At 35.0% G+C, this 13,727-nt stretch overlaps 1 protein-coding gene across 1 annotated transcript; it reads left to right on the forward strand.

The window, feature by feature from the left end:
• Positions 1–1,095: 1,095 nt before the first annotated feature.
• Positions 1,096–4,797, forward strand: BAM2 (beta-amylase 2). Its single transcript, XM_079059972.1, has 9 exons — positions 1,096–1,472; positions 1,798–1,872; positions 1,945–2,148; positions 2,270–2,464; positions 2,910–3,074; positions 3,707–3,967; positions 4,054–4,272; positions 4,358–4,577; positions 4,655–4,797. The coding sequence occupies exons 1-9, from the start codon at positions 1,227–1,229 to the stop codon at positions 4,675–4,677; spliced, it is 1,608 nt and encodes a 535-aa protein (XP_078916098.1). The 5' UTR covers positions 1,096–1,226; the 3' UTR covers positions 4,678–4,797.
• Positions 4,798–13,727: the final 8,930 nt, after the last annotated feature.

The following is a 13,727-nucleotide window of genomic DNA, read 5'->3' on the forward strand; positions in this document are numbered from 1 at the left end:
CCTTGAACGTACGAGGCACACATAGAGTCACTAAAGTTCGACAAGTGGTTTTGGTGCATGCTTTTCAAAACAACATTAAAAGCATGTGGTTTAAAAGTTCAGCACCAAACAATATTCATAGTTGGGACAAATTCACAAGCGAGTTCACGAGTCCCTTTTTTCCAACAGAGAAAGTATACCTCTAACAACCATGTAATCATGGGTTGTCAACAAAGATAAGGAAAAACTACACCAGAATACCTAGTAATATTCAAGGAGGCCTAATTACAATGTTATAACGGAGATGATGACATGGTTATTGGTGTATTTTCTCATGGGTTGCGACCAATTAACTATGTTAGAAGCTAACGGGAAAGGCACAAACCAACAGGAGTAGGAAAAAAGAAACAACCCGGCAGGATCTTTTCCAAAGAGTAGCAAAATATATCAAACAAAAGATAACGAACGATACTCGAAAAATATAAACTCTTTGTATAAGAGTCCACAATACCAAACCGTTAGTCGTACACATGCTCTCTGAAACAAAGGAAATTTCATCACATCCAAAAACAATAACCACCATGGAAACAAACATCCCGACCGGCAAACCATGTTTTCAACATTTCCGCAAGGACAAACACATCAAGCAAAACCAAAACTAGTGAACATCATTGATGAAAAAACAAATCCAACTAACAAATCATAAGGTTGCATGCCAAAGGATGACAACAAATTCTGAAAATAAACACTTTAAATAAACAATTCTAAACATCCCATAATCTCAAAAGATGAAGCGAGTAAAAATGAAAATGACTTTGACCTTTGATAAATGATCTCGTTAGAAAATATGAGTAAACATGAAACTAAGAAGACACCTTTCTATAGATTACAAAGAAAACTAAATGACACACCTACATTTTTCAATTCTCATGTTGTATGGGCTTGGCCACCTTGGATCGGGCTATGAAGTTTGGGCCGCAAGAAGGTGCTACATTTACACACTACACCCAAAAGCTACTTATTTTAATCCAACTCTTGCAAATATAACAATTTTTCGGGCAACCTTTTGCTTTATTTTTTCAGTATAAAATACAATCACACAAATAGAAATACAATTTTAGTACTTTACGTGCAACTTAAATTCGGTGATCTCGATATTTCGGATCACGGGCCTTGTCCCGTCCCGCCATCTTCTTTCCCCTTTCCTTAAATTTCCAAAAGGGGAACTATGACAAGCTTCCAGTCCCATGGCGATGCCGTTTCCTAATTCTATGCTAAAATGCGCCACAACCATGGCTTTGGCCTCTGCAAACTCTGTTCTATTAGGACAGCCATTTCCGGCTCCTTCCGTAGCTCGATTTGCTCCTCGTTCTCGTAGTCTGAAGCCTAATTTCATCGATTTCAGCTCTCACACTCGAATTTCAGCTGCACCAAGTGAGTTTACGGAATCCTCGAATTTCGGTGATTCAGTTCATACCTCTGATGATCATCAGGTAAAAATGTGTTTGCGATTTTAAGTGTTTTCCTTGTATACATATTTTTTTTGTTAAAAATGATTATTTGCAATTATGAAAATTATAAGCACAACCAAACATCCCTTTATAATTAGTATTGTGTATGAACGATTCTGCTAATCTTATAGCTGAACAGTTCGTGTTTTACTTCCGAAATCCGAATTACAGAATTATGATTACATTCATATTTTAGAAGTCAAATTATAGACTTTTAAGTCTTAGTGGCCCTGATCACTATACCTTTAATAACACTTGTCGTTTTGTGATTTTAAAAGCGATCCCTGCTCCAAATTCTTTTCTGTAGGTTGTGGACATTGCCCCTTCAGAGGAGCGTGATTTTTCTGGCACACCACATGTTCCTGTATACGTTATGCTACCAGTGAGTTTTCAAACTTTTCTATTTGTTGTCGATAATTTCTGTCAGATTACATTTTTTATGTATGAATTTCAGTTGGGGATCATTGATATGGAGTGTGAGCTGATTAATCCTGATGAACTATCAAATCAGCTAAGAACACTAAAGTCAATTAATGTTGATGGAGCTATGGTTGATACATGGTGGGGAATTGTAGAAGCCAACACTCCACAACACTACAATTGGAAAGGTTACAGAAAACTATTTGAGATAGTACGCGACCTTGGCCTTAAGTTACAGGTCCGTAAAAATGCCTCATTTCCCTTATTTTCTGTATTAAGTCGTTCTGTTTGTATTAAGTCAAAAAGTAACAATATATAATATATATGAGTTGTTAATAAGAATAATAATATGATATCAGGTTGTGATGTCATTTCATGAATGTGGAGGGAATGTTGGTGATGATGTTCATATTCCATTGCCAAAATGGGTAACAGAAATTGGTGAAGAAAATCCGGACATATATTTCACTGACAGAGATGGAAGACGCAACCCTGAAAGCCTTACGTGGGGAATTGACAAGGAACGTGTTTTAAAAGGCCGTACTGCTGTTGAGGTATCGGATTTTAATTCTACCAAATGACATATTATAAAAATAAAATAAAAAATGAATGTTATAACAGGAAAATTACTGAAAATAGCAATGTACTTTACTTTTTTTTTTTTTTTTGCCAATACTAGTAAAATACTTACATTTTGCTACCACTATAGACAAGGTATGTTATTCATTATATATTGCTATTATCGGTAAAAAAAATGCAAGCTGCTATTATGGGTAAAAACTGTAATTTTGGTGCTATTTTAAATAAATAAAAAAATGTAAGCATGTTGCTATTATGGGTTTAAACTTTGAATATTGCTATTATCGGTAAAAAAAATGTATACACGTTGCTATTACAGGAAAAAAATAAAGTAGATTGCCTATATCGGTAAAAAAAAGTAAAGTAGATTGTTATTTTATAGAAATTTTCCTTTTAATAACTGTTGTGTTACATATGCAGGTTTACTTTGAGTATATGAGGAGTTTTAGGGTTGAATTTGATGATTTCTTCATGGATGGAAGCATTACTGAGATTGAAATTGGATTAGGTGCCTGTGGAGAATTGCGTTACCCATCTTATCCTGCAAAACATGGTTGGGAATATCCCGGTATTGGTGAATTTCAGGTATTTTATTATAGAAAGATCATGAAATGCTTATTTCCACATTTTTACCAATTTATGCAAAAATGTTGCTTGTTTTGGGTTAATTACAAATAACCAACAATGGGGAGGTAAGGTAATATAACAAAATGAATACCTTTTTAAATTTTATCACAAAATGATCATCTATTACTTTTTTGTGAAATTGCTTAACCTAAAAAATTAAAGATATTTTCTCTATTTCTCGAATATAACATCATTTTCATGAAAACTACAGTCATTTTCACAAAAATAATGTGTGGGGACAACTTAAAAAGCAATTTCCCGAAATTCGGTGGTCATATTTTATGATAAAAGTTGAAAATGTGGTTATTTTGTGATATAGTGATCATTCAATGTAGTGGGGACCAATGAAAAAGCAATTTCGCAAGATCTATTCACGAATTATGCAACCATGTTTTCAACCTGTTAAACACACGTACCAAATTTTGGTCCTAGAATGAAACGTGATTGAATATTCGTCTAAAAAATCACTTTGTAGCGTAAATTAGGAAAAAGATATGAAACTTTGTTGCATAAACATTAAACAAGAACATTATAAAAACGTAAACATGTTGAAATTTATAAAAAATTCCAATGTCTTACTTGGATTGCAGTGCTACGATAAGTACTTAAGAAAGAGTCTTGAGAAAGCTGCAGAGGCAAGGGGACACTCATTTTGGGGTAGACCACCTGATCATGCAGGTTCTTATAATTCACAGCCTCAGGATACCAAATTCTTCTGTGATGGAGGTGAATACGACAGCGGCTATGGCAGATTTTTTCTAAATTGGTACTCTCAGACTCTCATTCATCATGGCGACAGTGTACTCTCCATGGCCAATTTGGCCTTTGAATCCACTCCCATTTCCGTAAAGGTAACCTTTTAATATTGTTATTTATCTGTCTGCTGTCTGCTGTCTGCTGTTGATTAACTAAAAAAGTTTGATGGATGATATATCAGGTATCAGGTATCCATTGGTGGTACAAAACGGCAAGCCATGCTGCAGAACTGACAGCTGGATTTTACAATCGGGCCAACCGCGACGGGTACGGTCCGATCGCTTCAATGTTAAAAAAACACAACACCGCTTTAAACTTTACATGTGTCGAGTTACGTACACTTGACCAACACGAGGGGTTTCCGGAAGCAATGGCAGATCCCGAAGGCTTAGTTTGGCAGGTATAGACAAGATATATCTGTTGCTGATGTGGACATATGATGTGGCAGAACTGATTGTACTTTTCTTTTTTTTTTTTTTTTTTAGGTATTGAATGCTGCATGGGATGCTGATATACCAGTTGCAAGTGAAAATGCTCTTCCTTGTTATGATAGACAAGGCTACAACAAGATACTTGAACATGCAAAACCAAGAGATGATCCTGATGGTAGACATTTGTCTGCTTTTACCTATCTTAGACTTAATCAACCTCTCCTTGAAGAACACAACTTAAGGGAATTTCAACTGTTTGTCAACAGAATGCATGGTAATATATCTTTTTCCCTCCCTTAAATCAATGTGTTATTGCAATTTTCACTTACTGATTTTGTTTCATTAAAACAGGTCAAGTCGTGGAGGATCTTTAGCATCTAATCCAACTTGTTTTCTTATTTTCTCGACTTATGTTACACGTTTTGTATTCAATGTAACCTGTAAGCTACAACTTTTATGGTATAAGATATAAGTTGTTGAGTTATTGTTTTTAATCGATCAAATTACTTCTTTGAAAAATGATATAGTCCAATATTGTCCATTATTGGTAAATACCAAGTAAACAACGAATCATTGGTTATGAACTTGTGGACCTATAAATTATTCAACTTATCTTTATTTATATTACCTCTTTAGTCTTTTCACTTAAGGGGATTCTCTATATTCCCTTTTATTACACTTTTTAAACTTTGTTATCTAAACAAGGAAAAGATTTTGATCAGAAACAGGAAACCATCTTCTGTTTAATGATTTACACAAGGAATCCATATATAAATATATACCTAAATGGAAATCCATGTTTAGCCTTTGTATACTCAGCTTCTTCTTTCCTTTGGCCCTTGTATTTACCAGAAATCCATGTTTAGCCATTATGTTCTTCAAGCCAACAGCTCCAGTCCTTGAACTTTAGCTATCATCCATTACAGCTACTAGCATTCAACTTCAACTAAATCTGCACTAACTTTCTAAGTTAATAAAGACAAAAATAATGACATTATTCAATTGTTAAGATTGCATTACAAGGTATATTTCAACATGTTTTGATTCTTGTATTATTATGTACTTAAAATATTAACACATGTATATTGTTAAAATTAAGTAACTAACTCATTTTCATTAACTATATATATATATATATATATATATATATATATATATATATATATATATATATATATATATATAGACACACACACACACACACACTAAATTAAATAGTTGATAAAGAATATTGTTAGATAGAAATTAAGGTGACTATAAGAACAGTCGAGGAGTAGTTCTTTGAGTTTAACCTTTGGATGCATATTTGTGTTGTAATTATACGATGGTGACCATTGTTCCATATATACTGTATGTTAGCTTAAGAGAGTGGTGTTATTCAAAATCCTACATAAGTCTGATAAATAATTTTTCAAGTTATATTTTAACTTTTAAGATCCATTTTATGCGACATTATTATGTGAAAGTAATTAAAGTATAACTTCTTCAACATCAGAGAGTTTTTACTTTTTAGAGATGTTTTAAATAAGCACTTCCAAACACCATGTAAATAAGCAAATTCTAAACACCCCCAAGTATTCTTCTTCCCTTAATAAACAATATAATTAATGTGTAAATTCGTAAACAATATAATTAATTTGTAAATTTGACACTCATCGTAATAATAATCTAGCTAACAGTTAGTTGTTGATTACTTTATGTAACACTTGGTATTCAATATTTAGGTGGGTATTTATTATATTTATATATGTTGAACATAATCGAACTTTAACGTTTATTTGCTTTATAACTAATAACACGCGTCAACATGGTTTGTAAAAATTATAAAGTAACCTTTTTTATACGTAATTTTTTTTTATTCCCCAACATTGTTTTAAAAACCGGTTTTTTAGTTGAACAGGTATAGTGACCGGTTTCCGGTTCAACCGGTTTAACCGGTTCGACCGCTGAGTAAACCGGTTTCTATAATTTTCATCTTTTTTTCGTATTTTCCTACACATACATAGATACACAAATCAAGAATTTGATGTCCACAAGTTCAAACATTAAAATACACATGAAAACAAGTTGTAGATCAATCTACATACATTAAAATAACTCATAACCATAAGTTTTACATCAATCCACGTGCATTAAAAAGAAAAATAAAGTTCTAAATGAATATAAACGCATCAAAAAACTTTATAACATTTATCATGTGCTTTAATTCAGAAATATTCTAATAAATGTGAAAAAACTACCAAAGTTTATTATGTAAAAGGTTTCAATTTCATGTGTTTTTATTCAATTTAACCGGTTCAACCGGTTTAATTGAACCGGTTCAACCGGATTTTTGTAAAAACCGGTCGGTTCGATCCGGTTCAGAAATAGACTTAAAACAGGTGATAGTTAAACCGCTCCATTCCCTGATTCCCGGTCCAACCGGTTCGACCGGCCGGTTCAAACCGGTTTTTAAAACATTGTTCCCCAGTGAAATGCAAACAACCTAAATTAAAATTGACTAACTGGATAATAAAAAAGTCAAAGTTTATCTATTTGAGGAATCAAATTAGTCAATGGTATGTGCACATGTTGATGTTTAAAATAATTATGGTCGGCTTTGATGTCAAACTTGCAACTTGCATGTGGATGGCAAAAATAATAAAAGTGTTAATAAAAATAAGCAAGTGCCAAGTAGATAAATTAAAATTGGAAGGGTCTATAAATAATGCATGAGTTAAGGCCAAGTTGTAAGTATTGTTTTTGAGCCCAAAAAGAAAAGGCGAGGGGAAAAAGATGAAAGGTGTGTTTTGTATGTTCTTTGTAATTGCATTGGTTATGGCTCCTACATCACAAGGCCAATGTGTGACTACTATCTTCGAGGGTGGGCCGTGTACCAACGGAGCTAATGGCGATTGTTGTAATTTTCTTAAGGAAACCACAGACCGGGGTCCTCATGTTGAAAGCATATGGTGTGTGTGTCAGGCTCTTCTGATGGCCGAACTCCCTTCCACATATCTTAATGATTGTGGTGTGGTTGAAGGTTCAGATCCTTATTGTTGAATCTAATTTACTTCTTGCCTGTTTTTTGTTTGTGATTTTGATGCATTTATAGGGTTTTATGTTTTGATAAGATGCATGATTTCAATGACTTTGAAACTTGATGTTGTTACATGTTGACTTCGTTCGAAGACGGAACTAACACACGTCATCTCCTAGGGATAAATGATTGTTTTGAAATAAAAGTTGTTTAATTTTATTATGAAATGATACAATTATATTAAGTTTTTTTTTGAACGGCGGATTCATTAAAACAAAAAACTAACAAGACGCTAGAAAGATGTAACATCCATAAAATTCAAGCCAATTTAAAACTTTTTCAACATCCAAAAACCATTAATTATTACAAAATGTTTTCAGAATAGTTCCATACCAGAGAATCCCAGAAATCAAAGTCATAAAATATGAGGAGGTGCACAATCAAGCCTTCGCCTTCCCACGATCATCCGAAGTACCTGACACAAAATCAACAACTGTAAGCCCGAAGCTTAGTGAGTTCCCCCAAAATACCAATGTCATACAAACTAGAACAATATCATAACATACAACATGCATATAGAGTCTATAGTATGACTGGACCGCCCTCACCGGGCCTTTAGTCTATCTGGCCCACTCTCAGAGTCTTTAGTATGACTGGACCGCCCTCACCGGACCTTCAGTCTATCTGGCCCACTCTCAGAACCTTCAGCATGTCTGGTCCGCCCTCCCGGACCTTCAGCCTGTTTGGACCGTTCTCCGGGCCTTCAGCCTGACTAGTACGCCCTGACGGGTCTGCAGTCTATCCGGACTGCCCTGGGTATGTTAGCCTAGATCACAAAGCATGACCGCCTCAACCCACCCGCAATCACACAATCAACACATAAATATCATACGCTAGCTAACATGTACAGATAGTCATACAGATCTAACAGATCACTAATCATAACATCATCCTATATACCAGGATACCGATCTAACAGATCACTAAACATAGCATCATCCTATAACCAGGATATTGATATAACATATCACTAACATAACATCATCCTATAACCAGGATACAATCCAAAAAGGGTCGGCCTTGGTGCCTTAGACCCTGTTGATATAGTGAGAAGAACTCACCTCACAATGTTGAACCGAACTGAAAAGATCAATCTCCTGAATCACAGCTCCAAACTCAAACACCTACAACCACCATAGGACCAATTCCATCAAGACCTAAATTACCAAAATACCCTTAAAGGTCAAACTTGGTCAACCTTAGTCCAAGTCACAGTCAACAGCCAAGGTCAATAGTCCATGTTGGCCTCAACTTGTCGAGTGAATCTAGCAACTCGTCGAGTTCCTTCAGTATTCAGAAAACCAGGAAAAGCTCGATACAACTCGCCGAGTCACCAGAGTAACTCGTCGAGATCTTCATCATCCATAAAGCGGGAAACCCTCACCAACTCGTCGAGTTGGCTAAGCAACTCGTCGAGTTTTCCTGTCTTAACATATTCATCCCATTCCAGTCGAATCCAAAGCCCCAAACTATAGATCTAGCCCCTTAGGGCTAAGATACCACGTAAAGTTGCAAACTTTACGTGCATGCAAGGCATCAGAGGGGTTAAAACACTAAAATTAAGCTTAATAAGAGGTTTAGGACATGGAGAAGGGCCAAGACTAGACAAAGTGGGCAACTTTATGTTCATGGAGGCCTAGAGGTGTTCAGATCTGAAACCACCTCCTCTTGACAAGCTCAAATCCGAGAATGACTCCATTTTGCACCAAAATGACCATATACTTTCATAAGAGGAGATCTAAGCAATAAGAAGTCAAGGTATCAACTTTATACCTCAAGGTGGTTGCCAAAATAGAGTAGATGTCGGATCTATAACCTCCTTTTCACTCCAATATCTTCAATCTTCGAGTCTCCTTCCAAAAGAACACAATATTCACTCTCCAAAGCTCACACATACTCAAGAAGTTAGTAAAGCACGACTAGGGTTTCTCTTTGGACAATAAGGTGGTAAGGGAGGCTGGTGAGGGGACTTAAGGTCCTTTAAATAGGGTGCAAACCCTAAAAATTAGGGTTTTCATACACAACCTCAACTCGTCGAGTTGGGGTCCTCCAACTCGTCGAGTAGGTTCCAAAACCACGCGACTTTATTAGTTTCTACATGTAACGCCCGCAGATTCGGGCAAGTCAATTTAGAGACAATAAGCATAAAAAAATGAGTTTTTGATGGAAGATTATTTATAAGGAGTAATCTTACCCAAGTTGTAGTATATGTTACAAGGGTTCCGTCCATATAAATAACGCCGAAATCCGAGTTATAACGAATAAGTTATGGCCCGTCGAAGTTTCGCGGCAAAACCGGCACGACACCAGGAGACGTAAATAGTTAATTTACGATAGAGAGACTTTTGGCCTTAGTGATCTAAACAAAAGTTGTAGTGTACGTTAAACCGAGAACATACAAAAAAAGAACGCCCAAATCTGACTTCGTATGAGGAAGTTATGAATTTTCTAAGATTTGGCATAGCAGTGCACGACCCGAAACTCGAATTTTAGTTCGAGTGGTTTTTGGCTTACGCGACCTAAATGAGAGTTGAAGATCTCATTAATAAGAACTCAACGGTAAAAAGACAGACGAAAACAGAGTCCGTATGAAGGAGATACGAATTTTTCGCGGTCATTTAAGAGTCTAATCTCCTCCTACTGATAAATTTAAGATCGGTCGAGAATTAGCCAATGGAGTCTAAATGAAAGTTGTATATCTTGTTTTTATCTACGCGTGGAAAAAAAGAACATCGAAAACGGAGCTCGTATGCGAAAGTTACAGGGTTTAGAAGTCGGCAGGGTGCTGCTGCAAAAGGGGTGACGTGGCTGAATATAGGCCAAGGCTTTCTCCCCAAGAAAAGCCATCAGGTGATGACATGTGGCACCGACTCGTCGAATCAGTGAACCGACTCGGCGAGTCCATCAGGATTTCACACTATAAATAGATGTGCCGGGTTCTATTCATTCTCACACCTTTCCTCTTCCACTTTCTCTCTTCCACTTTCTCTCTCTAGCCTCCCTAACCCCCCCCCCCCCTAAAGTCTAGGTAAACCCCCTAGCACCCGAAGGAAGCCCCGAGGCTCCCGAAGTCCCGAGAAAAGAGCCTTTCGGCTTGGGAACGCTGCTCCAGCGAAACCCAGTTTGCGAAAAACCCGCTGTAAGTGAGCTATGCCTACCCTATCTTTAATATAGCTTATGTTTTAATATAGAAACATTATTAGGACCTTAAAATAATTATTTGGGCTATTATTATGAGTTATATAAGTGTGTTTCTTAACGCTTATATAATAGTAATAATAGCTAGACTATTAATTAGTCGCGGTTAACGTTAGATTAAACTCTAGTGGTAATGATACTAGGTTTTGTCCGAGGGAAATTGTTTTAAGATTAACGAAGCGCTGTCCGAGTACCGAGTAACCACCTTATCAGGTGAGTGAATAGTTACTTTCATCATACACATCGATATGAAGTATTTAACATAAATTACGTGCTATGTGTGCATATTATCTGAGTTTTTGTTGTCTATGCTGGATGAACGATTTTATACAGGTTTTAAATGATTTAAACTGTATATGTATTTTATATCTACAAAATGTGTTGGGTATAACATGGGTAGATGTAATAGTTGGTATGTGTGATGAAATAAAATGATGAGAGATAGGTGAAGATAGGAAGGTGATGATAATTAGGTGATGATGAACCAGTGACGTAGGATGTAAGATACCATAACCTTGACCGTCAATGTGGAGATGTAGTCATCTACCAGAGTATAGATGGCGACCACGGACTATTCTAGACAACCCCGTGGAAACACCAGCAGACTTATAACCTGTAGGTGATGAATTACGAGTTCAGGCGATGTTGTAACTACGTATTCATGTGATGATACTCTAACCCTTACTATGAATTACGAGTTCAGGCGATGTTGTAACTACGTATTCATGCGATGATAATCCAACTCTTACTAAGCGCGTATTGAGGGGGTAATCCCCGAATCATTACTGTCTATGCGTTGTAGGCAATGATCCTTAGGAAAAGTCCTTAGGAACGAACATATAAGGAAATGTGATGTAAAGAGATGAGAGGTAAATACGATATAGGAGATGACCCTTAAGATAATTCTCTAGGGAATATTAAATGAAGAAAATGGGGATGGGAAATCGGGTTAATTGTTTGACATGTATTATGTGAAGAAACAAATTAACTATATTATTGTGGGTTGAAAACCCTATGTACTCACCAGGTTTCCCAACCTGACCCACTCAAGCTTATTTGTATCACAGGTGTCGATACGAAGCCACTTTACACTGAGAGATTTAAAAGAGATGTAGATCACTAGAGTAAACGAATGTAAGTTCTGTTTATGCTTATGTTTCTGTATTGACAATGACATCCCAAGGTTTTAAAAGGAATAAAAATATATTTCTTCGGAAATGCTTTGATAACACATTTATCATGTTTTCTGGGAACAAATTCCACAACATTTTTATTAAAAGAAGTACTCTGGTTTTTATAAAGCATAAACAAAATCGGTCTTTTCTGGCCGTGAAAATGGGGATGTCACACTACACGAAGAGTTGCGGCCTCCAACTCGTCGAGTAGGTCATGTGTGATGTACATAAATCCTTAAAATTTCATACCTGGGAGTCGGGATGTTACAAAAGAGTTACAAAGTACAAGCATTAAAAGGAGAGATAGACCAATCCAACCAACTAATACAATGAAAAACGGATCTATGCTTAATCCAATTAACAGAGATCAATTGAATCTCATCCGCTGTTTTAACAGGAGATCATCTTTTCGAGTCAAACACAAGTGAGTTTCGGGCCTTCCAAAGCGACCAAAGCAATGAATAAATAAGAGCTAATTTCACTACTACAAAATGACAGATAAAATATTGTTAAAATGAAACATATTCTAGCCGTACTCTATAAGGGGGGTTTCATATTCGAACAAGTAATACAATATGGTTGCAAAACCGTACTCTATAATCATCATATAGTATAGTTTTTTAGATAATACAGTACGGTTGCAAAGCCTTACTCTATAATCATCATAAAGTACGGTTTTTTAGATAATACAATACTGATGCACTGTAGTCTATAATTATCATAAAATACGGTTTTTAGGGTTTTTTTTAAGTGGACGTATTATTTAACAAAACAGATAGAAGACTGCTTTTTCAATGTAACCGTACTCCTTATAAAGTATTATAAATTAAGGTTTGTTATTGACATTCTAAATAAATATATTTTATAAAGCAAATACAATAATTACACTTTTCTATAAAGAAAACTTGTCTATAAATAATTTGTACACGCAACCATTTCATGAAAAAACTGAATGTATATACAAATCAAAACAAGAGCATGACTAATCATTATTTTCTAAAATTAACAATATCTAATTCAAACATAATATGCAATACATCCAATTTGTCCATCCTAATCAACAAAAAATTGAATTTATAAAAAGACAAATATTGTAAATGTCAAACTCAATAATTGCAGCCACATGCCCGCGACATAAGACAAACAAAGAACTTAAAAGTTGCAACTATTGGAAAAAATGGAATATATAGTTGTCCAGAAAAAAAAAGAGTTAATTGCAGGAAATAGCAAAATATTTTCAATTGTTTTTTTATTAAGACATCATACTTCCATTTCCTCCTACGGTTATACATTGAGAAATCTATCCCATTATAGTAAGATCCTTAAAATTCAAAATATTTTTTATGATTATATTTTTCGTAATTCAGAGTCCTAATAAGAAAAAGGTTTTAAAGTAAAATGCTACAATGGGTTCATTTTTCAAAGTATAAAGTCTTGATTTTTTTAGGTACAATGTATAGAAAGAAATTTAAGTGCAATCGTATAACAGTCAAATACATTAAAGTATAATGTTATAGTAAACAATTAGGTAAAAATAACTAACCTTTCAAAGGGGCACATGGCTCAAATACTTACTCTTAAACCTTGAACTCCATACAATGACAATTTCATTTAACACCCAATCTAGAAACAGTTTTGTATTGTTCCAGATGTTCTATATTTAAATTACATTATAAATTATAATTTAACAAAAGAAAGTTTAACATATTAGACAAATTGCAAAAAGATTTAAGATACTTTGTTTCGGAATTCATTTTGTTGATTCAACACAAACTCAAACATCCATCTCATGACGTAAAAACCATACTTCCAACGTGAAGGTTGTTGGTTGCACTACAAATATGAACATAAAGGATTAAAGGAACTTTTATTTTGAACCTAAGGTTTTGATCTGATGTTGGAACATGGTTTTTTTTTTGAACTTTTGATCACCAAAACAGGTTCAGGTATGAGTTTCTATTTAAAAAATTTA

Source organism: Lactuca virosa, chromosome 7 (genome assembly GCF_052849685.1).
Source record: "Lactuca virosa cultivar CGN04683 chromosome 7, Lactuca_virosa_CGN04683_v6, whole genome shotgun sequence".
NCBI lineage: Eukaryota > Viridiplantae > Streptophyta > Magnoliopsida > Asterales > Asteraceae > Lactuca > Lactuca virosa.

Excerpts from the sequence above, each read along its gene's own strand:
- BAM2 (XM_079059972.1), top strand. The coding sequence starts at position 1,227 with ATGGCGATGCCGTTTCCTAATTCTATGCTAAAATGCGCCACAACCATG. Across the intron at positions 3,075-3,706 it reads CCGGTATTGGTGAATTTCAG|TGCTACGATAAGTACTTAAG; the intron begins GTATTTTATTAT and ends CTTGGATTGCAG. Across the intron at positions 4,578-4,654 it reads GTTTGTCAACAGAATGCATG|GTCAAGTCGTGGAGGATCTT; the intron begins GTAATATATCTT and ends TCATTAAAACAG.